The 25,118-nt window shown below is 43.8% G+C and overlaps 1 protein-coding gene across 2 annotated transcripts in view; it reads left to right on the forward strand.

Moving 5' to 3' along the window:
- zdhhc5a (zDHHC palmitoyltransferase 5a) overlaps positions 1–25,118 on the forward strand; it is a 33,590-nt gene that overhangs the window by 1,397 nt on the left and 7,075 nt on the right. For both annotated transcript variants that reach the window (XR_015129782.1, XM_086294573.1), the window contains exons 2-8: positions 3,286–5,089; positions 16,796–16,917; positions 18,214–18,371; positions 21,194–21,366; positions 21,739–21,841; positions 22,253–22,344; positions 22,613–22,739. Coding sequence is in view for 1 of the 2 variants with exons in the window: in XM_086294573.1 (XP_086150699.1) it covers positions 4,926–5,089; positions 16,796–16,917; positions 18,214–18,371; positions 21,194–21,366; positions 21,739–21,841; positions 22,253–22,344; positions 22,613–22,739 (939 nt within the window). In the remaining variant the exon portion in view is untranslated. The remainder of the gene's footprint in view (positions 1–3,285; positions 5,090–16,795; positions 16,918–18,213; positions 18,372–21,193; positions 21,367–21,738; positions 21,842–22,252; positions 22,345–22,612; positions 22,740–25,118) is intronic.

Consider the following 25,118-nt stretch of genomic DNA (forward strand, 5'->3'; position numbering starts at 1 on the left):
TGTAGGTTTTCTTGAAGGGTGGAGATTCTGCCTGATGGGAGCATGAATCCACTGTGAAGTACTGACCAGCTTACATAAGACCCGTTGCTGAAAAGAGGAGAAACTTGTTAGAATTGTACAGGGTCTGTCTGTGGGTTATATGAAGCATTTCCATCTGTGTTTGCACCATTTTGCTCACAAAAATGTAAAGAAATGAGTGGTGGCTCAAGAATTTAGCGAAATACTCCTGGTGCTTTTGGATCCAACAGTTTTGAATGCTCCCTCAGGGTGACCACATACTGCAGTCCTGACATGTGCACTTTCATTTTATTTATTTTTTTTATAACTTTGTTCGATCAAAATGATGTTGTTTTTTCCCTGCCAATTAATCTCTAATAGAAACGGACTGATCCAGGCTTTAAGTGATCTGTTAAGTTTTCATAGCTAACGTTTGTTCACAGCAGTTATCGTAGTTTTATCATTTCTAGTTAGTTTTCAAACTTTTTGTTTTGAATTCAGTTTGGTTTTAGTTTCCAGAGTGGATTGTCTTATTTCCTCTTAGTTTTTATTGTTTCAAGATGTTTAGTTTCAGTTAGTTTTAGTCTTTTTAATCATTACTGTATGGAGGCCATGTGTCAGAGGAAAGTTTTTAAGAAAATTAGTATAGATGGTACAGTAAAAACCTGATTTTTGAAAGCAGATGACTCACGGTGTAATTGTAGACATCGAGAGTCTCAAACATGTCTGTCAACTCGTTGGGTAAGTTTGTTTTATTAACAAACTAACAGATACAAATACTAAGGATATTTCCTCTAGACATTTAGTCTTTTTTTTTTTTTTTGTAAGTTTAGAAAACCATTTCAGTTTCTTTTTTTAAATCAAGTCTGGTTTTTATATAACTAAAATGTTTTTCACCTCCAGTAACTGGTTCCTCGTACCTTGATGTGAGAATTATAAAACATTGTCAGTCTGACGGACATTGAAATATAACTCATTCAGGCCTAGGTGGACCCTGGCAGACTGGCCGGCTTTACTCAGTTTCCAGAAATCCGGATTTACTCTGGTAACCACTGGGCATCTCGTATGGGAGCTGTAGTCTGCTACAAAGCCTACAACTCATCAACCCACATGCTTCAACCTGACGTCCACCCTAAAGGTCAGCTTAAAGCCAAGAACCCACACAAAAGACTGAGTGTGGCAGTGAGGGCACAGTCCCACTGAGGCAGTAAGCTAACAACTGTATGTGGAGATGCCCAACGAGCTGCTGCACTGATGTCCTCCACAGAAACACTCAGGAAGGGTCCGTGAGATCGACATTCCTCCGGTGTGACATGCACGCAGGAAGTTGTAGTCCTGGCACTCGTATGCCATCACAGTGGCCTCCACCAGCACCTAATGTGCCAGTCAGTGATGTGGCATAAGCTTCCTTCATGAGATGAGTCCAGGATACAGAGCTGGTTCCCTTTTCCTAAACCTCTTAGTCCTACTCCCCGTTGAGGGGATTCCCACTTTCCCGGTCTGTGCACCAGGAAGTGTGTTGTGCCCAATGAGGGTAGGTCCTTGCTGCTCCACATGATCAGACTGTAAGCTAACCTGTGCAGTGTCACAGAGCGAGCGCGTCCCACTGTTGAGTCTGTCCTAACCAAGGCATGACTATATTTCAGGAATGGCAGGAAATGCCTGTAAACCAAAAAAACTGCCGTGAGCTCCAAGTGGCAGCAGCTTTTACGAGTGTGATGGAGGAGCTGGTTGAAGAGGGGATCAAATTCAGCCTCAGCATCTTAAACCATGTCCCTATACTAGCTTTCCCAGTTTGTTGCTGGGCTCTGCTGCAGTATCAGAAAGGCAAGGATTGGCCTGTGACGCTGCCAGTCAACGTTCTGCCAGCACACACACATGCAGGCAGTGCCGAGGGGGCGACGGTCTGTCCCCAAGACCCTTATTTTTAGATTTTGACTGTTCTCATCAAATTACCAGTAACACTTTTTACTTAGTTAACAAAAGTCACATACATAAACTAACCTGTAAAGCTACAGAGGTTTGGCCTGTGAGGTAGAATTACTCTTTGGTAGCACAGTCTGACAGCTTATCACAAGACGAAGCATCGTCAGGCCCTGTGTGATGGACCGAGCAGTGAAGGAAACTTAGGCACAGGTTAAAGTCCAAAAAAATGATTTTTTATTTAACCCTAAAAACATAATTGGTTAACTCATGCAAAAAGAATCAAAATCTTGGGCCCATAAAAGAGGTCAAAATAACAAAACTCTACTCAAAGTTGACAACACAACTGATAACTCAAACAAACTGACCTAACTTAAGGAGACAAAGGAGAAACTTAAATAGTGGCTGATCAGCCCACAAAAACAGGAGAAGGGCTAAAACACACAAAACCTAACTAAACCTAATGAACTCCAATCCCCCCCCATGGTCCTGAGTTATGGCGTGAACCAATTTGTAGTCTCCTTTAAAGCTCGCTCCGCCCCTTTTCCACGTCTTGGCTCCTAATCAAGGGACTGGAACAGCTGCAACTACGGTAACGCAGAAAACAAAAAGATCAATCATACATAACAGTGTAAACTAAAATGTGCGCACTTATTTTAGAATGCAGCGTTATGTGGATATGTGAATTAACTCTAAACCAAAACCAGTTATTTATTGTCCTGTAAATTAATTCCTATATTTAAAGAAAGACATGTGAATGCAAGGTTACTTATAAGCCTCCACACTAACATGGTGGGTATTACCACTGTGAGGTTGTAGGTGCAGCCATCACACCCTGGAAGCACCAACTGCAGTCCGTGGGCAAACTTTGAAGTTGACCATAAAATGATTTTCTGTTTTTGCCATTATACTTTCCATTTGAAGTTTCAGTGTACACTTAAACACGGAGAGTCACACTCTGTCAGATTAGTTCCCTCATTGTCTTTTTCATAGATTTTTACACTTGCAGCATAAGATGGACATTCTTGCTGCCTTCTCCCATCCAAATGCAGGATTACTTCCCAACTCCCTGAATTGGTTCTTGGTCCCCTGGGAAAATCCCTGCTGTGAAACATAAAACATGTCTTCTCATTATTTGATTTGTAAGCAGCACTGCTGATCAGAACAGTCTGAGGAGGTAGTGTTTCCAGCACCACTGACTGCAGCACCTCGAGTTACTGTTTTCTTAATAAAAGTGAATGCAGTCAGTCAGTAATTCCACAGCAGCAGCGTTTGATCCTATTGATCAGTGACAGCTGATCAGTGAATGCAGCTCCCAAAGGCTGTGGAAAATAATAGTTTCTCTTCCTGTTCTTACCACTATAGGAGCATCCTGACCAACCGTGGGACTGGATTCAGCTGTTTGTGACTCCGGACAGATTCTACTGTTCCAGTGTTTCATCTGTTTACCCACCAGACGAGGAAACGTGTTTGCATCCTGAGGAATACTCAGTACACAGCTGGCCTTTGGAACCTCTATTTCCTACATATTAAAGGCACCACTTTTCCCTTCTTGTTGAGGTTGTTTTTAGGGCACGGCTCTGGAGAGACTGTAACCTCCACGGGATTGTTGTGGGGAGGGTGTTATCAATGCCTCAGTGCTCTGCTAGGGAAGGAAGTGGAGGGACGTCCCTGGAGGAGAGGGCACAAAAACACAAAACTGCCTGAAGCTGGGATGCCCGACATTTCTGTTGCATAACTGACACCCATGAAACCATCGGAGGAACAGAGTAGGTCCGTGTTGCCATGGCTGGCTGATGTGATACCACTACCTGTTTACACATAGCCCGGGCCTCCCTGTTTGGCTCTTTCTCAACACTTCCAATACTAATGAAAAGGATACTAATGGATGGTCTACTGGATTTTCCCCCAGTTGTTTTGGAAAGTGTTACCCACTCACAAACTGCCTCCTGTCTTGCGATCACATCTACAGTGCAGCTTGCAGGTGTGGTGGTTTGAATCGGCCACCAGCGGGGTCTAGGGATGCCCCGACACAAGAAAACCAGGCTACTCCATTGGCCCGCTTACAGACTGCTGTTTCTAATACAAGTCCTGGACTGAAGGCCAGTCGGGGTTGATGCATTTTTTAAATTTAAAGCCTGTCCTCGGATCGTTCCCCTGACCTGAGAACATTTTGCTAGTGTGGACGAGCTTGTTGCTGATGTGAAGGACTCGGCTTTTAAAAAACACAAAGCAGTGACATTTTCATCCAGTGCTTTATTTTTCATTCACACTTTTCTTTTTAAGCCTCATCACATTTCTCACTGCTTGCTACCCAAACAGCTCCGCCTCTGCGCTCACCCTTCTCCTATTTGAGGACCAATCAGGCTGCGAGGTTCTGTTACAATTTGAGTTTTTTCACAGCACCAAAGTACTAAATAGTTTTTGTTTTTCACAATTAGCCATTCTCCATTTAAAACTGTACTCTTATCATTTTGCCAATTTTTTTTTTGTTTTGTTTTGTTGACGTTTGCGGACCAGTTGTTCTGGGACCTTTGGGAAAGACCGCCTTCTGTCGTATTCATACTTGACTGACACGTTGGAATAAACAGAATAGAACTTTAGCGTGTTTGCTCGTGGCACACGGTGGATCAGGCACCTTCCTCTTTACGTTCAGTGGCTTATTTGTGCAGCCTGTCTTCCCACCTGGTTTTTTTTTTTTTTTTTTTTAGGCAGACGGGGAAACGAGGCTTTTACAGCACAGACCTGTAAGCTTACTTTAATCTGTCACAGTTGATCAGGATTGACCTAAGAACCTGAGATAACAAGCATCCAGCCCTCCTCCCATCTGAGCATGCAGTAAAGCATTTTTCTCTTTTCCATCTCAGAAGTGAAACCTTCCAACTATTATCGACAGTCCCTGCACACCAAACCCTCTCTGTACACGTAAGGGAACGTTTAAGGCTGATGATAAATGACTTTGGATAGCAGTTAGTGGACACACACATCACTACTAACAGGAAGTGATGCCAGGCAGTAGTAGTAAGAGCGGAGGGCGGGGTCCATCCTCGTCCCCCCTCCCTCATGCTGTAGTCCCGTCCAGCAGACCCCTGCGACCTTCACGCTACGTTCCTGTGTCAGCAGCAGCGTTCTTCCTCGTCGGCTCCACCACGCTCTTCTTCTGTTTCACGTGAGTGCAAACACTACGCACACACACAGTTCATGGGCTGTGATCATTTCCATTGTTTTATTGCTCCGTTTGGTTATTTTACAGTCAGCGTTGTATGTTTGGGTAGCTCAGACCTTCCCAAAGTGTGGGGCCCGCCCCCTAGGGGGGGCGCAGAGCCATTGCAAGGGGGGGGCGCGGCATGAAAAGGGGAAAAAAAAACCCAACAATGCTTGGACACTGCTAGCACGGGGCTCCCACACAAACACAAAGCAGGAGATGAAGCGTCGCTGAATATGTTTCCAAACAAACTTCATTCTGAGCCAAAGACTAGAAAATCTGGTGAAGCAAATCTGCCCTTTGGCTTCACCTGCACAGGTGCTGAGGTAGGTCTCCCTGCAGGTTCCCCTTCTTCAGGAGCAGCGCTGGGCTGTTTAAATCACAGACAAACAGGATCCCACATTCTTGATCTTTAGTTCACAAACACTTGTTGTAATGACTAACTGCTCCTGACATGTTGGAGATGTTTGCTCTTTATACAGTAAAGTTACAGCAGGATACAAATAACATCAGGCTGATCCTGACACAGTTTGTTCCCCTGGTTCAAATCACAGACAAACAGGATCTCACAGCTGTTTATGTTTTTGAACACATTTTGCACAGAGAGAAAAATGTATTGATGCAATGTTGAACATTATTACACAGGAAAAAACAACCACATGTAAAACAATCACACTGTGACGTCTCTGCCTTTGTAAATGGAGGGACAGTAACTGCGTGTAAACCTGCAGATAGAGACAAAATACTGTTCATCTGGGGTCCGTTCTTCGTACCTCGCTAAGTAAGTTAGCTGGATTTGATTATTGATGATTTCGCGTGATCTTGGATCGTTCGGTTCTTCGAAGCCCATCCGGGACTTGCTGTCATAGCAACAGATCCGTAAGCGTAAACCTGCTGGGGAGCAGGTTTACTTTATGTAAACAGGATTAGATCGCGGCCACTAAGGTATGTCCGCTTCATTTATACGAAAGCAACAGCGATATTTTACCACTGTTTCACCATAAATAAATATTATCAATGTAACTAAAGATAGTGCAGCACCTGATCCATTTATTGATGTCACACAGATACATACAGGTCATTTCCTAAAAAAGGGAAATGTACTATTAACATTCTATTACATGTATGTGATTATTATAGATGTAATTCATATTTCAGAGTAGTAATTGCAAATCACTTCGTGTAATCAAGATGAGAGACCACGGCTATAAAAGCGAAGGTGGATTTGGGAAGCCTGTCGCAGCCATGTCCTGTCCGTTTACGCGAGCAGCCCATTGTGGAAGGTGCAAGATTGATAAGGAGAGTCCTCAGAATTCAGCGTATATTGCGGGAGAGACAGGATCCTTTAGCTCAGCGCGACAGTGTGCTCATAGAGAGATATCGATTTTCCCGTGAGGGTATTATTTACTTAACCAACTTGTTGACGAGGGGGTGCAGGACCACCACCTGTCTTTGTTTGCTCTGCCCTTTTCTTGGTTGCTGTTATAAACAAACAGATTATTCCAGGGTCTCTTTCCAAGAGACGAAAAGCAATATAAGTGATAAATATTACCATTCTGTAGAATATTCTTATATTTCACTTTTACTTGTTCCCATGTTCTAGTGGGTCCTGTTGTGGCTCTAATGTGAAAGAGGATATAATGTAATATAATATAATATAATATGATATGATATGATATGATATAATATAATATAATAAATTTACCCTACCGCCTACTGGTGTTGGCCAGAGGGGCCGATGGCGCGATATGGCAGCCTGGCTTCTGTCAGTCTGCCCCAGGGCAGCTGTGGCTACAACCGTAGCTGCCTCCACCAGTGTGTGAATGTGAGAGTGAATGAATAGTGGCATTGTGAAGCGCTTTGGGTGCCTTGAAAAGTGCTATATAAATCCAATCCATTATTATTGTTATTATTAAATCACTTACGAGTTTAATTTGTCAGCAACTTTCTGCCAGCCCTCTCTCCTTGCTTTTGCAGCCTTTGCAGTGTTCCCTTGCGTTTTAATTAAACTCTGAAACTCCTGAAATCTCTCAATCAAGAGTTCTTGCTCTGCTGCCGAAAAATACTGAGCGCACTCCTTCGACATTTTCGCCGACCAATCAAAGGGTTGCCGATCAATGTTTCTACTATCGATGCGTAGCCCCTGTTAAGCCACCCAGTGATCTCACATTACTTCATCCAGCTGTACTAATCGTCAACAACAGGTGTGTTTGGAGAACCGGAATAGAGAGCTCAAAGTTAGCGCGATGGTTTGATCTTGGATGTAGTAAGCGACGTACGAAGAACGGACCCCTGAATATCTGCCATTCTGCAGTTCATCTCATGTAAACAATAACGTGGCCACAGCGTGACGTGGAAAAAGTTACATACCTTTGACGTTGCGTGACGAACTCTGTATTCCTCGTCCACACGTAAACGCAAAAAAGGAGTTTTAAAAAATCTCAGTTTTCAGTGATTTGAAACGCCGTTTACGTGGACGAAACAGCTGCGTGTTCAAAATCACCCGTGTAGGTGCGGACGCAGCGTGACAGAGTTAGTAGTTTATGTTATTACTTCCTGCAGATTACTTGTATTTGCTTAATTGTTCACTAAATGTTTGAGGTGTGAAATAAACAGCAATGGAGCAAAATATGGGCGTGTGGTTGGAGGAAGGTTTTTTTGTTTTGTGGGGGGGGGCATTTTTCTTGTGAAACAAAGGGGGGCCCAGCAAAAAAAGTTTGGGAACCACTGGGGTAGCTAATGTCACTGATGCCTCTCACTTACCTGGATAAGCACAGACATGGATATCTGTCCCTGTGAGAACATTCACTGCCACTCAGAGTGTAACTGCCACAGCTAACCCTTACCCCAGTGTTTCCCATAGAAATGTATGTTACAGGTCTGTGTATGCAAAATGAGGTGCATCTAAATATATTAAGTAACAAAGGATATATTTATTATTTATCAAGTAAAAGAACAATAATCCACTGCCTGCGGACGCTCTGTAAAGAATGAGGACTGAACATTGTCTGAAGTTGCCCTTTCACATTAATACATGTTATAATTAGTGCTGTCGATAGATGAAAAAAACTTAACTAATTGATCTCAGTTTTCTGTAATTAATCGCAATTAATCACAATTACTTGATCAATACCCTGGTTGCAATTACATTTTTTCAGCTTTATATTTAAGCTTTTAAAAGACATTTATACAATATAATGAAGTAAATGCAGAATGTTAAATGCTTCAATTCAAAGAGAATAGTTTTCTTCAGTCTTTCAACACAGGTTCTTTCCTGTGAGAGTTCAGACGAGTTAAGAGAGTTAAGACGGACTTTTGAGAGAGGGAGGGAGGGGGAGAGGGAGGGAGGGAGGGGGATATATATATATATATATATATATATATATATATATATATATATATATATATAATTTTTATTAGGGGTGCAACGATATTCGTATCGATATTGAACCGTTCGATACAGTGCTTTCGGTTCGGTACGCATATGTATCGAACAATACAACATTTGTAATTTATTTTATCAACTTTCCTTCTGACGATGCTGTCTGTGTTGAGCGCTCAGTGAATCTGCGTTCGACTACTCCGCCTAGGCTGCACTGTCGAGCGCAGATCCACTGAGCGCTCAACACAGACAGCATCGTCAGGAGGAAGAGCGCAGGGCAAGCTAGCGAGACAGAAGTTAAGCTCTCCTTGCAAGATGGACCTCCCCCACCCTCATTCAGATCTGGCGTTTGGAATTATTTTGGTTTTCATGTGACGTATGACCCTGAAGGTAAGCGAGTCATGGACTAAAGTAAAACAGTATGTTGGATGTGCCATGCAATGCTTAATTACATTGGTGTGAACTAGTGTGTTAGCGCAGTTAGCTCGTTAACGTGTTGGCCGTCTAGCCCCATGCACGGGGCGATCGGCGGTAGCTCGTTAACGGAGATTTGCCGTGTTGTGGCGTTAAGGTCATTTCAGATTAACGCTGACAGCACTAGTGGGAACACAACGAATATGACTGCACATTTACTCCGACATCATCCTAGTGCAAAGACAAGTGGAAGCAGACAAAAACAACAAGCATGCATGCTACAAACTTTACCCGAGTCATTTAGACAGCCGTTAGCACAGGATTCTCCTTATGGGGACCTGATATGTTTAATATGCTGCTGAGAATATAGCCCAAAAGAAGCGTCTAGTACCAACTCCAAAACACAACAGAAGTGCTCCAGCGCTTCAACGTAATATTACTGTTTTGTGTGTGTATAAGGACCATAAATGGCACCTGTTAAGAGACATGGTTACTAGTGATGGGATTTCCGGCTCTTTTTAGAGAACCGGCTCTTTCAGCTCCGAACCGGCTCTTCAGGTTGTTCTTTGCTTTAATTTATTATTAACAATAATATAAAATTATGCACAAAAGGAATTACTAATGTAAAAAAAGTGGTTTTATTTATATATGTTTATATATAAATATATGCGGTGGCCCCTAGAGACAAAGCACGTACAAACTCCAAAACACATCCCTAGCGTTAACTGAACTTCCAAAACAGAGCTACTTAAATTACACAATTGAAAGCATGTGTGTATTGTTTGTGTATTTGTACACAAGCACTCACATATATTCAAATAATAAAAAAAAATAAAAAAAAGGTTCATTTACCTGTTACTACCACACACCAGATCCGGTCGTTGGTACTTGCTGGCTTGTGTAGCCACTAGGTAACAAAAGCTCAACACTGCCCCCTAGCATCCTGGAGCACTTCTGTTGTGTTTTGCTGCGGAGTCTGTACGTGCTTTGTCTCTAGGGGCCACCGTAAATATACTTTTATTTATCCACTCTACATAAAATGTAATAAATAAATCATATAATACAAAAACCAACTATTCACATTTCAACTTTTAACTATTTAAATTTTCAGCTTTTTTCTTTTAAACAAATTTAAAGTGAAACAACACAAAACACTGCAAACCACAACACAATTAAGTATAAATTACAATATGAAAACAAAAAGAAGATGCACATTCTCTGTCATATGGACCTGCATGAATAAACTTTCTGAATCCTTTATCACCTGCAACTGAAAATAGTTGTGGATGATTACTATACCTTTCTAATGGGACGTTGTTGTCCCTGCTCTCTTTCTCTCTCTGTGCTACTGCGAGTGTAACAGTGTAACTACCGCCCCTCCCCCCTCTGCCCAGCGTAAAGCACACGGCTCGCATGCGGAGTGAAGCGGAAAAAAGTGCGAGAGGGAGAGAGAGAGGGAGGGTGAGAAAGAAAAAAGAAAAAAAAACCCACGGCTCCCAATAAGGAGCCGGCTCACGTCAAAGACCCGGCTCTAAGAGCCGTTTCGTTCGCGACCGAAACATCACTACTACGGTAGCCGTAATGCTCCGACAATCCATCAAGCGCTGCAGCTCCGTAGCTTAGCAAAGTCGAACTAAAACATTTATTGACAGATTGCTGAGCGCCATGTATCACATAAAAACGGTTTGCGGTCAGTAAGCACAACCAGAATTCATACATAAGGCGCGCTGTCGATTTTAGGCCATGCATGTCGTTAGCGCGGTTAGCTCACTAACACGTTGACGCCGTCCAGCCCCACGCACGGGGCGATCCGCGGTAACTCGTTAACGGAGATTTGCCGTCTCCATCTTGTCCTTGCCTGCAGGTGAAGCGATGGGGGAGAAGGGGGAGTTGTGTTCAGTGCAGGAGAGGCGAGGCTCAGTAACGTTGCGTAGAGACAAAAGTGGACGAAAGAGAGGCAAACTTGTGGCTCCACAACTATAATTATAACGTAACATAGACTATATCGATATGAAGGATATTGTCACATCTTATATCTCGTATGAAAATATATCAATATTTTTTTAAAAACCTCGATATATCGCCCAGCCCTAAACCAAAGCTGTGTAAAGCGCCTGTTCTCAGTGATATTAACACGTCTGCAGTTTGTTGCGATCCACTTGGCGTCAGTCAGTGTCCGAGGTAGACTTACTGAGTCCCCGATGCTCCCTGAGTGGTTTGTCGCAAAGTGCTAGCAGCATCCCCGGCTAACGTGTGCTTCGTGTCAATGTGATATTTTAAGCTGGAAGTGATTCGGTGAAAAGAAAATTCCTTCTTGCACAATGTGCATAATACTTTATGTCAGCCGACTGTTCCGTCTTATTTGTTTTAATGCTCAAATGTCCAATCGAGAGGGCTGATGTGCGTTTATCATCTTCCTACTGAGTTGATTGGTTCAGTTGCCCGTCACTACCAGACCTATTGCCCAGTCGGGCATGTGGGGAGGTAACTGTACTTGGACAAACTGCATGAAATGCGCTGACAGAAACATTTCAGGGATTTTGAGGCATTCTGCACTCCAGATGCGTTAAATGTGTGAAAAATTTTAATCGCATTGACTGTGATGGCAGATTAATTTGTGTAAATGCGTTAATTAGTTATATTATGAAAAAAATATCAGATGCAATCATTACATTTGGTTTTGGCTGCACATGCAGGACGTAGAGATTCATTTATGACCAAACATGAGGTTTAAAACTCTTTTCTAAACTCTTCAGCACCCTGTGGCACGTATGTCACTCTCTCTGACATTAAAAGTTAGGCAAATAGACAAACGAGTGCACACAAACTGAGCATGAATATTTCATGCAGCAACCTGGGAGCCAAAAGTCATTGTTTAACTTAAACTAATGAACATTTTAAAGTGTTTTTTCCAGCCGTACGTGAGTAATTAAGTCAAATGTGACTATCACATGTAAACGGAGTGCATACCTGTAACATGTTCCAAAGAGCGGCCGTGTTGTTCTGCTTCAGCAGGATTACCAACCATTTCACACTCTCATGCTCATGTGTTCCTCCCTAATGTTTAACATATAAAACCAGAGTCGCTCCTCTTCTTATGAATGTTGGGAGCACTGGTCTTTAATCTTCTGCTTCCTGCCTGCTCTTCATTCAGGTGGTCAGTGAATAAGGGGCGGGTTTAAAAATCGATTTTAGTTTGAATAAAGTGACATCGATTCATTAAATCCTGAATCGATTTTTAAATATAAATGTATTTTGTCAGAAATGCCAGAATCTCAGCTTAAAGCTCACAAAACTACGTCAACAACCGGCGAACAGCTAAAACAGGAAATGAGCGCCGGTAGTCCACGGAGTCCACAGCGTGGATCGTGGACACGTCGGGTGCTGAACGCAGACATCTCACAGATTCTGATGCTGCAGGTTGAGTAACTCCGACTAAAACTGACTGAACCAGCAGCAAAAGGAGATCCAAACTACACTTCATGTTTGATAAGCATCGTCATCTCGGACCTTTGCTGTTTTGCTTCCACCACGATAAAATCACACTTCCTGCACAGCTCTCTCTGTACTTCAAGAACAGTTTCCCGCCTCAGATCTGTTTCTGCATTACTCTCTGCTTATTAGGCATCAGCCTACTGTTGTCAAAGAAATGTAAACTTTTAAAAATTATACCAAATTACAAACTCTCAGCTGTGTCTCTGATCAAACTCTGTAACTTTGCTCCGCTTCTCTTCAGCAGCATCAGCTAATGTTCAGATGTTGATTGGTGGATTTATTATCTGCTATAAAAGCCCGGCCAGGAAAATCTCCTTCATGTTTTATCCTCAGTTCCTTTGACACAAAGACATCTGCTGTGATGTTCACACCTCTGAAGTCTCACAGCGTCAGCTTTGTTTGTATACACAGATACAAAAATGTGGACATGTACTGATAAATGATCAGAGTTATAATATTTCTGAATCGAATCGGGAGCTTGTGAATCAGAATTGGATCAGTGGTAGAAATCAGTGACGACGCCCAGCCCGACACTTAATCTTGTTCATTAATCAACTTTGATTCAAACTCTTCTTCTTTTTTGTACCTGAGCCACAGCACGTAGCTAAATACTGCCAGTACCACAGACGATCCACTCAGAATGATTCTCACTCACTAGCATATCCATGGTGGTGGGAACAGAGTTGGTGATGAGCAGGTTTCACGAACACAGCTGTTGGTTTACGTGTGCGTGCAGAGCGAGAACATTTCTGTGCACACGTTAATGAATGAGGCCCAGCACGTCCAGTTAGGGTTGTGCTGATGGACGCCGCGTCACAAATCATTGATGGTCAAAGTAAGCAGTGGTAGCTCGCTAGTCCAGACCATTTCAATTTCACTGCTCCTCTAATGCATTCTAGTTTTAATAATAATAATTATGACTATAACAACACTGTATTATAATGATGATGATCATTTCAATCTGCATTGGGGTGGGGGCACTGGTCTATCATCATCAAATAAAAGAAAGCAGAGGAATTTTGTGTGTGATGTACTTCAGTGCTCCACTGTAGTGTGACGGTGCATCTGCAGAGACACTTGTTTCCATTTTTGCCTCTTACCTGTAAAAGGCCAATGGAGTCATTGGCTGCTGGGCGGCCACTGAAATGATCCCATCGGTGTATCTAGTAGGAGTCTGAGGGCTAGCACTAGCTGCCAGTATGTATTTATTTTATCCCACTGGTGGTTTTTGTCCCAAAGCTATAAACACTGTGCCATGTGCACGTTGTGTGCTTTGTGGAGGGTGGATAACCTCCCCTGCTACATGGTGGGAATGTTGTCGTCCACTGGTGATGCCAGAGGGGAACAAAAGGACCATGGGAGTATTGAGCAACCTCACCCCCAATTCATTGTTGACATTAACCCCTTAACTCGCCAGGATGTTCCCAACAGGTTCACTTACCTGCCACACACATGATAGCATACATTTAGGGGGGTAAGCAGACTCTGTGAGTGTGAGAATGCTAAGCCAATGAGGTTACAGACTATTATCAGTAATCTTGCAAACACCTCACTCTGGTGTGCACGTGTGTCAGGAAGTGTGAGGAAAAAATAGTGGGCGTGTGTCCTCTGTAGGAGAAACATGAATATGTCAGATTGGCGTGCGTGTGTGGGAGAGGGGGGCTCATTATGGTGGTCAGTCAGCTCTGTGCATCAGATTAGTGAAGAGAAAATAGGCCAACATCTGTCACCCTGACAAAAGCTCATCATCTGGTCTGCCACTCTTTGTTCCCCTGCTGTATTCTGTCATGTTGCCGTGTATGACAGTTAAAATGGAGATGGTCTTTTTATGATCCCAGTGTCTAATAACTAACAAAAACAAAAACGCCCCACACAAGTTCAGGATCAGAAAGATCCAGATTTTAAAATCATGATTGTTACCATCCAGGATCACATAATTCATGTTGCTTTTGTTTTTCAAAGGCGTCCAGCACTGGACCACTCGCATCCAGAGTGGTTTATTCTTTATTGTTTGTTCATTTATTTCAAACATGTAAACAATATACAGGTACATGTAGTAAAGAAAATAAGAGAGAAAAAAATACTATACAAAAGTCAATACTTTTCAATATTGCTACTGTTCTGATTCATTTACATGCAGGGCTCGCAAACTTTCAAAACCCCTGGTAGCCCTTCGGGCAGGGACTCGTCAGTTTTAGCCCAAAATAAATGTAAGTAGCCCGAATAAAAAAGAGAGCAATTTTTTGATTGATGTTTTGTTTCTGTTACAATATTATACATTAAAGTATAATATTGTAACGGAAACAAAACATCAATCAAAAATAGTTTAAACACAAATTACAACATTGTATAAAAATTACAATCATCAACTCAAACACTTGGTTCTAATTGAACAGAAATTTCTATGAACTTGTAAGAACTGTGTAGGACATGAATCAGTCTGTCAGAGCCTCAATCTGACATTTCCACTGAAGTCACGGTAAGAGACAAGTGGAACCAAGATCGAGGCCGTTTGCTTTTTGAAGTTTGCACAGACTGCTGCATTGTGCCAGTGGTCGTTCACTCTTTGCAACATAGTAGCTGTTCTAAACAGATTTTCAGGTTTATTTTTAGTTTGTTATTTGCAATTGGTGTTTGTTCTGGGAAAGATATTGCAGACTGAGCAATAATGCATTTCTTGCATTTCTCATGGGTTCTAATGGGGGCCTTTCTTAACTCATTCACTGCCATTGACGTCTATAGCCGTCAATTGCAGTGTATGAGTCAATGGGTTTAACTCATTCACTGCCAATGGCTGGCAGTGAATGAGTTAAAATGACTGGTCCCAGTAACAAAGGCGCTTGTCAGTTCAGAAATCGAGAGAAAACCAACAACACACCTGGCAGAACATTATGTTATTTACACGGGTGCACATAAGTGGTCCGCATGTGCGCATTCGCTGTCAAAATAAAAGACGCGCACCAGATAAGAAGTTGCAGCGCGCGTTTGCGTCCATATAAAAGGCTGTTTTTGTCCTAGAGTGGGATTTTCACGGCACATTCTGCACCACATCTCTGTGCGTTCATCATTTGTTTGAAGCCAGCTCACCTCCTGCAACTACTTTTCTGAGAATACGCGCTTCTTTTGTAGTTCGGACTCCTTCTGACATTTCTTTGGAGGTGGAGGAACATCACAGTAATTGCTTAAAGGAGCTTCTTGACATCTTTAAGAGTTCTAAACAAATGTCTGTCCTCCTGAAAATCTTATGTATGCAAACACGCGTTGCAACTTCTTATCTTGTGCGTGTTTTTTATTTTGACAGCGAATGCGCACCTGCAGACCACTTATGTGCAGCCCTGGTTATTTAGCTCGTCATATCGCAGCCACAGAAATTATTTTGTCCATGAAACCATAAAGCTGCACTTTCTTTTTGCCTTATAGTCTGATTTGTCATAACTTCTCCGTTGTGTGGTAAGCTTTTCTTTGGCTGTCACTTCTTCACCCTGACCTGTCTTATTTGGCTCAGCAGAACTGAAATATATATCTGTCTGTGAAGGTTCTCAGTCATCCAGGTCATCGTAGTCAAATATAAATCCTGCTGCTTTTACACGCACTCACATAAGCTCAGCGATTCTCTGCGCGATCAACCTCTCACATGTTTAAGCTGCGGGAGATTTCACTTGTCATGTTTGCTCAGTAAGCTAACGATTAATAAGACGATGTCAGAGGAATTGGTGCACAAATTATCATCACTCACAGATCAGTGCTGTCGCTCTCTATACACAGTTCACGCGATTGCAAAGTGAAAGCAAAAAACAAGCGCAAATTCAAACGCGATTTCAATATGTCACATATTGACAGTGGCTCACCGATGCCAATGACATAATTACCCAGCTACATTTCTGAAAGAATGCAAAAGCATTGACATATATTTTTCCTTCCTGCAATAGCCCGACGGGCAGGGCAGAGATAGATTTTGGTAGCCCGACTGAAAAAATCGCTAGCTCCGGGACGTCGGGCTAGCGATTTTGCGAGCCCTGACATGTTGAAAGTGAGTGGGAAGAAGTAAACACTTATTTAATCCCACCCCTTTGCCATGAGTTATCAGTTAATATTTAGTCAGCTTCCTTACTGATATAATCTGTAATTAAAATAGTGAACATCTATCTATCGATCGATCCCTGCAGGAGCACACCAGGGTGCTGTTCTGATAGATCCAAGAATAGACAAATAGTGGAAGTTAGCAGAACAGCTCCTTTATAAACATTTTCCTTAGAAAACACATGGTGCTGCAGCTTTGCTACAAAGACCGCAGCCTCACGTTTAACGACACTCAGCTCTAACAGTTCTGTAATGCATTTGTTTGGACATCTCCAACGTGAGGCTTGGTCTTGTTTCAGGTGTCCGTGGCTTTCAGAGCGTTTCTCAGTGGCCATCCCCATCTACAATGGCATCATCTTCCTCTTTGTTTTGGCTAACTTCTGTATGGCCACATTCATGGACCCTGGCATCTTCCCCCGAGGTGAGTGCACGGATGGTTGAATGAATGCCTTTAATGCTGGGTGTCACCAAACAGGTAAGTTGTGTCGAACAGGCAGGACTTGGATGAAGTGATGGATTAAAGCTGCAGAGCGCAGCAGCACCTCAGTGAGGCGCGCTGCACAGGAAGCGTGCCGCGGCTCAGTCGTTGGGATGTCTTACGTCCTTCTAATTTGATTTTGTCGAAAACAAAATTACATCTAAAATTCAAAAGGGCCGTCTACCCATCACCACCACCAGGGTGTAGCTACAAATGGAAACTCCAAATTGAACACAAAAGCCTCATTGTGGTGTGAGGTCTGTTCATACTATTGAGATAGATACAGTGGAGCTGTGAAGTTTAGCAGCAGGCATCATTTAAGGTCGCGTGTTCATTTTAATCCGATTCTCCTCATGTAAAGTAAGCTTTGACACGGTTTTTAGGTTTGATTAGTTGTTATCATTTAGATCATTATGGTGAACACAACAACAGCTAACAGATAAAATAATGTAATTATTACGGAACATAAACATTATGAGTTTTGGATAACGTGTGTTGTTAGTTATATTAAACATTTTAAAACTGGCCTCACAGCTGGCTACAAAAACCGTTCGTGTTGTCCACATCTGCATGCGGTCGCCTCGCCCCGTCGTCCACGCTGCTGTTCTGGATTTGACTCTTTATTTGGTGGGATTAGCTCTCCACACTGTGGATTCTCTGCTAGGATCCCCACAGTTCAGAACTTCCGTCCACCCAGTTGTCCATGCGTTCAGTCACACGCTCTGCTTTTTTATTTAACTGCAGTCCTCTGTGTTTTTAGCTAGCTATCTCTGGCTCATGTCAGAGCAGCCTCTTATCAGAATGTGTGTTCCTAGGCAACCCAACACCAGTGAATTTACATTATATTTTACATTCATTTCTGTTTTGTTTTTTATTTCTTTTGATCTGAGTCTGAGGTGAAAAGTCTGACACGAAATATGAGATGATGAGGTTTCAGTGTAGTCACAGGATTGTTAAAATACCGAGGGGTCAGAGGGCCCTTTGTTTGACTGACACGGAGAGGCGACCCGTGACCCTTTCCACACGACTGGCTTGTTTGAAACTGTAAAAAACAGTTGCTATGAAAGAGTAAATAGTTTCTACAGACTGAAACCTTCTTTGTAGTCCATCATTTGAACGTGGACGCCTACGGTCAAACTCGGGTGGACTGAGTGGGCAGCTGCGAGCTTTGGCACTTTCACTGTCTCACTTTTGACCAATAGATCGTCAGTTTTAGGATTGTGTGTGTTCTCTGTGCAGCCGAGGAGGACGAGGACAAAGAAGACGATTTCCGCGCTCCACTGTACAAGACGGTGGAGATCAGAGGGATCCAGGTCAGGATGAAGTGGTGTTCAACCTGCCGCTTCTACAGGCCGCCACGCTGCTCCCACTGTTCTGTCTGTGACAACTGTGTTGAGGTGTGTTTGACTTTTTACATTTACTCATTTATTCTTCATATGAACAGTCTGAATGTTGCACGCTGAGTAAGCCTGCACTATAAACAGCCCAGTTTGATCTGAAACAGTCTGAATCATTGTATGCGTCTGTGGTTAGTGAGCCGTGTCCACAACACACGTGCTCTGTGATTTTCACACTTTCAAACCCTCGCCCGGCTGGTTTTGGCATGTGGTTATCATCATTGTTATAAATCTTTAGATGTGTTTAGAAGATGTAACTCAAGGACATGTCTTTGCTCTGCAGCTGTCCTGTTAGTGTATGATGGAAGGAGGAGTGTCAGTGTTGATGGGTGCAAACGAGTTGGACAGCCTGTAGTCGTCCTTTGAATAACACGGTACTCCAGCTCAAGCACGACCTGTAACAGGAGTTTACTGCAGTTTTGGACCTGAAAATGTTTCAGTATCTACTCCTTACTTACACTCCTTCCACTGGGCACGTGTGTAGCCAAACTGTAGCTGATGCTAAGCCAGTGAAAATGGTCTTGATGGGCCTCTCAGGCTACATACGTGTTTGCTAATGGTTTCCACAGAATGGCTGCCTCGTGTCCATCATCAGGCAAGACAGCAGTGACGCACCTCTATCTGTTCGCTGTCTCAGAGACATGACTCTAAACTCAGTGCACAATCTTAAATGGCCTGATATGTTCACACTGCAGCCTTCTACTGCAGAGGACAAGCTGAAGATGATGATGGCACCTCTCGTGCCGATTGCAGTTTAAATATTTAGAGGTGTCATTGCAGGTGTGTCAACATGACGTTTGAGCCGAGTTTAAGTTCTTAAGTAACTGTGTGTGGAACAGAACCTGACGACGAATAGGCTTTAAAAGCCAGGAAACATTATTTGGGCACACCGGTGTGATGTGCTGACTACCTAAATCCACCGATCGACTCCTCTCTGAGCGTCAGCTACATGTTTTTCCCCCATTGGCAGAGAGCTGCAGTGAAACATGCAGCTAGCAGCGTTCCACGTTAAGCCAGCACTCACTGTCTCTTTCTCCAGTTACAGTGACAAACAGGAGAAAATCACACTGTCCTTAATCCAGTAAAGAACTGGCTGCCAGGCCAAAATCAAATATGGCTGACCTTGGGATTGTGTGCTCTGTGCAATATGTCTGTGAAGGTTCTCAGTCATCCAGCTCATCACAGTCTAAGGTCTGTGGGAGTAACTCACCAAGAGGGAAACTCAATTTTCAAGGATGCCAATGTTCACATTTTGGACAGATGGTTTGAAAGAGGAGTGAAAGAAGCATCTATGTCCACTGTGAGCGACCATCTTTGAACAGAGGCGGGGGTTTACGACACCAACTGTCTGCCATCTATAATCCAGTGTTGAGATCCTTCCCAGACGCCTTAACGCCCACTCACATCCTGGGCCATCTGACCTCAGGAAATCACATGATAGGGTGGGGCCAGGTTTCACAATGACCTCATCCGAAACCTTGGCTGATTGTGACCTACACCTGCTTTCACACCTTAGCTCGTGTGATTAGGTAGAGGATCACCAGGGGTCCTTTTGTCCCTCTGTGGGGGGAAACTCCCACAGGGTTTAAATCTGGGACTCTCCACCATTTGACCCTCGAACTGAAGAAGCTTCTCGGATGAGAGGTGAAACGTCTTCAAGCAACTTAAAGAAGTCCAGACGCTTTTCTTTGCAAGCTCCTTAGTAGGGATGGGTATCGTTTAGGTTTTATCCGCTGCCAAACCGGTACTTTTGAAACGGTGCCGGTGCTCAAACTGGTGCTTAAAGAATGGAGAGCACAAACTTTGTCCAAAAAGCTCTCGTGTTTTTATTTTTAGCAGTCTCTTTTTTTCTGCAAAATGATAAGCACGGTCCAGCCCCATGCACGGGCGATCCGCGCTAACTCGCTAAGGGAGATTTACCACACCCACAGTAGATGTGCTCTTTTAAAAAAACGCTATGCGTCGCCAGGTGTTTCATCAGATTCGAGGTGTTGCCTCCTTTGACAGTATCACAGTATCAGCTTAAAGCACTTGTTGCTGCTGAGTTTGCATCTTTTGCTGTGAAGTACAGCCAGACTTTGACCGCTTCACCTTGGGCGTTTTTAATCTGTAGCTCTGCTCTAAAAGAACGTACGTACCTGGCCCCGCCTACTACGCTTGCAGAGGTAAAATGATTGGCTGGAATCCAAAGTGTCTGACATCTCAGGGGAAATAAAGCAGCGAAATGTGCGCTGCTTTTCGGTCTGGTTACTACCGTTTATGTCAGAACCATAATGGCACCGGATACCGGTACCCATCCCTACTCCTTAGTGCTCTGTGTGAGTGTGCATGTGTAACCCAGGAAGTGGCATGCTGCCAACAGACAGTCAGTCGTTTACAGGGTTTCCATGATAGAGCACTGGCAGTCCGTCCCAGGCTCTGTTCTGCATTTGTCTGAATCTATTTGAATGTTCCAGGTTCAAAGGTAATCTGCGTTGCTCATCTGCAGCAGTCCAGGTGTTGGATCCGTGTTTGTATCAGCAGATGACCAAAGATCTCTGATCTCAGGACTAAACAGTTGTTGATATTGTGACCTTCCTCTGAACATGCAGTTGTACAATATTTCAAGCCTCTTCTCTTGGATCACATGGGAGAGTTGTAATCAGAGTATTCTGGTGAAAGTATGTCACATTCCCAACCTGCAGATGACAGTTCTGTGTATCTGTTGAGGACTTAATGAGGTTAGACAGGAAAGGTGGTGCATGGAAATAATGCTTCTTAATGGCTGCATTCCTATTTCAGCCTCCTCTGACGGTGTCTTAAATGTCCCCCTGACTCTGCAGGACTTCGACCATCATTGTCCGTGGGTGAACAACTGCATCGGCAGGAGAAACTACCGCTACTTCTTTCTCTTCCTGCTGTCTCTGACAGCCCACATCATGGCTGTGTTTGGCTTTGGGCTGCTCTTCATCCTCTACCATCGGCAGAACATTGACCGCCTGCACGCCATTGTCACGTATCCTTTCATGTCTCGTGGATCTGGTACTCTCATCTGGTTTTACATTGCTGAGTTACTGTCAGGTTGTTTAAATGAGGCACTCTTTTTTTTTTTTTTTTTTCCCCCCACTGTGGCGTGGGAAGATTTCACGTAGCTTCCTAAGAAAAGATGGTCCAACCCCACCCAATCTGATCTTTGAATGAGAATGAAAACACACGATATAAACGCACGAATCTGCATAAACTGGCCTAGGACAGGAGTACATTCTGGCTTTGCTCGCCCCACACACACCACATGTTGTTTTGTCCATCACTGCTCTCCATAGGCCTTGATCTGTTGAATGTAATGTTTAAGATGCTAAGGTCCTTGACCCCCCACCCGTGCTCTCAGGCTCGCAGTAATGTGTGTCGCAGGCCTGTTCTTCATCCCTGTCGCTGGCCTCACTGGCTTCCACATAGTCCTTGTGGCTAGAGGCAGGACGACCAACGAACAAGTAAGTAGAAGTCAGTGTTGCACACATGTACACCAGGAACCCAGGAGTTAGCTCATTCAGTTCAGGTCAGTCTTATTTATATAGTGCCAATTTGTAACAACGGTTGTTTAAAGACACTTTATATTAGGTAGAGATCACAGACAGAGAACCCCAAATATCAGACAACCCCACGGTGACAGTGGCAAGGAAAAACGTCCTCTTTGGCCCTTCCACTGTGCACTGTGGCATAGGGAAGGATGTTTGTTTTCCTGGCAGAGAGACGGTGGTTATCCTTCAAACGGTCCTCACGTCCTACTGAGTGCATTAATTTGAAAGTGGATACAGGTTAACAGCCATTTAACCCCACCCCCCACCCCCCTCCCCGCATTGTTATATTCTCCATGTAAGTTTTTGTGACGTGTCTGTCTCCAGGTAACGGGGAAGTTCAGAGGAGGTGTTAACCCTTTCACCAATGGCTGTTGGAAGAATGTCTCTCATGTCCTCTGCAGCTCACAGGCACCCAGGTCCGTTCTTTGTTTCCCCTTTTTATTGGACTCTCTTGTCGAGTGTCGAGAGCATTACCCTGTAGCTCATCACACTTCCTGTTTTTAAAATGAATTTCTTAAAACTGGCCACTGAATAGTGTAATAACAGAAACAGCTGGTGAGAAACTAAACAATCTGTGAGCTGTTGCTTTGGTGTTAGTGTTGAAAGTGATCAGATGTAGGATTAAGAGGAATTTGGATTTGATACCAATCATTAGCACTGTACTGATGTGAATGCTCTCTGCAGGTATCTGGGCAGGAGAAAGTGTGCACAGAGTGTGAGTCTGCAGCCTCCTTTTCTTCGGCCACAGCTGACAGAGGCCCAGCTGGCTGCAAAGATACTGGACAATGGCATACAGGGAGATCTGCACAGGGTAAGAGGTGCAGCAAAGGTGCTCGTGAAGCTAACGTGCCACAAACTGTGCTGTGCTGGCTGCTTCAGCCTGCCGGTAATAAACAAGGGTTATGCAAGGGAGCTGTGCTTCTCATTCAAATCTGCACATGATAAGTTTGCATATAGGCAGGTCCAGATGGCAGCGAGAGCTCTAAAAGCTGTTTGAAATTCAACAGGCAGAAATCCTGTAAGGTCACAGCAGTAAAAACCCAACCACATCCATCAGGCTGCGTGCTGCAGAGCTAAGGATGCAAAAACGGGGTCCTATTTATTGAGTTTGGGTTTTTATTGTTTGCTGCACCTTTTTCTTGGTGTTGTTTGTATTTTATCTTGTTTCTGTTTAGTTTTGTTTTTGTGTTGCTGTAAGAAACTGCTAAAGACCTGCAAGTATTGTACTTGTTAGGAAATGGATGGAATAATTTGTTCTAGTCGCAGGTGGATGATTGATTTTGTAATCGTACGTAAACGTATATCAGAGCTGTGGCCATGGCTTGGACGCAGAAACGCTGTCACTGCTGACAGACCTGGGAGACCAAAACTGAGGATGTCTGACAGACGCCCCAGTCAGCAAGATCTTCAACTTACACCTCAGGCAGAGGTTCTCCTCAGGGAGACACGGAGTCCGAGTGGACCATGCTCCACACCTCTTGCTTAGGCTACTGAAAGGAATGGGGCCTGCACGATCCTCGGTGCTTCTCGTGGCGGCAGTGCCAGAACCAGATGGTGAATACTGGAGGTGAAGTGAGCCGTCAGGCTGAAGGAGGAATCTTATTGGGAGTCCACAGGCAGCTGACAGGTACTGGCAGGCCAAGTGGAGTGTGGCTCTAGCCATTCAACATTGTCACAGACCCTTTCATAGTTTTTATAGAGTGTCTGGGCATAGTCAAGCGGTCTCCACAGTGTTGGCTGCAAGATTTTATCTTTGCTTCTTGCGGAGGATGAGGTTCCTTTGGCCTCCTTTGACCTCCAGTTTGCACTGGAGTCGTTTGTTGCTGAGTGTAAAGTGGAGGGAATGACAGCAGGAACCTCCAAGTCCAAGACCATGGTTCTCAGCCACTAAAGACTGGAGCGCCCACTCCAGGTCAGGGATGAGTTACTGCCCCAGGTGGAGGAGTTCAAGTATCTCGAGGGGAGAGTGCATGCAAGGTTTACAGACAGATTGGGGCGGTGTCTTCAGTGATGGAGATGCTGTACCAATCTGTTGTGGTGAAGCGAGAGATGAGCATGAAAGGGAAGCTGTCAATTTAGCACAGCCTCTGTTTAGTGACCGAAAGAATGAGGTTGTGGATCAGAGTGTCAGGAATTAGTTTCCCTTCAAGGCTACGTCCACACGTGCCCGGCGTAAACAGCATTTTCGGTCACGGAAAACGGAGATTTCTAAAAACTCTGGCCAGGGTGGATATTTTCTAAAACTCAGTTTTTGCGTTTACGTGTGGACGAGAAAAACGGAGAAAACGCAGCGTCAAAGGTGCGCGCCTTTTGTGACGTCACACTGTGCGCCACATTATTGTTTCGGTGAAATGAATTTCTACAATACTGTTAATGTTAATTCTACTCTCTGCAGTGTTTAAATGCTTACATATACACACAGTTACTGTCCGTCCACACATACGACTCGGTTCTGCTTCTATGCCCCAGCTTTGTTTACTTTTTCCCACCGAGGCTTCTAGACTTCTGATTGGCCAACATTTCTGCACGGTTAGGAATCTAGCGCCACCTGCTGCTTTGGCATGTTCATAGCAGCGTTTTCCTTCATTTCTGCCTTTATGTGTGGACGGGATTATTTTTTAAGATGAAAACGGAAAATCGCCGTTTTCAAAAATACCCGTGTACGAGTGGACGTAGCCTGAGAGTCGCTGCTCCTCTACATGGAAAGGAGCCAGCTGAGGTTATTCGGACTTCTGACTAGGATGCCTCCTGGGTGAGGTATTCCAGGCATGTCCTACTAAGAGGAGGCCTTGCTGTAGAGAATATATCACTTGGCTGGCTTGGAAACATCTCAGTGTCCTCCTGGATGAGCTAGAGGAGGTGGCTGGTGAGGGAAGGCTGAGTTTCTCTGCTGCTGTTGCCCCGTGACCCAAACCCGGATAAGCAGCAGGAGATGGATGAATAATTTGTTCTTTCACACAGTCTTTGACCTTTGGCTCTGCCTGTGTTACAGTCAGGAACATTTTCATTTAAGTTGCACATGGACAAAGTTTACATAAAGTTTCTTACAGCCTCACACCTACAGATGGGTACTGATAAGATTTTCACGATTCCGTCTCATCATGGTCACTAAACGCACAGTAATGGCAGGTTTGTAATAAGGCAGATCGCGCTAACATAATATGCACTGTTGTTGATTATTTACCTGCCG

Source organism: Aulonocara sp. 'chitande type north' Nkhata Bay, linkage group LG6, assembly GCF_057382095.1.
Source record: "Aulonocara sp. 'chitande type north' Nkhata Bay isolate Kocher_YH1m ecotype deep benthic linkage group LG6, A_spYH_male_GT1.1, whole genome shotgun sequence".
NCBI lineage: Eukaryota > Metazoa > Chordata > Actinopteri > Cichliformes > Cichlidae > Aulonocara > Aulonocara sp. 'chitande type north' Nkhata Bay.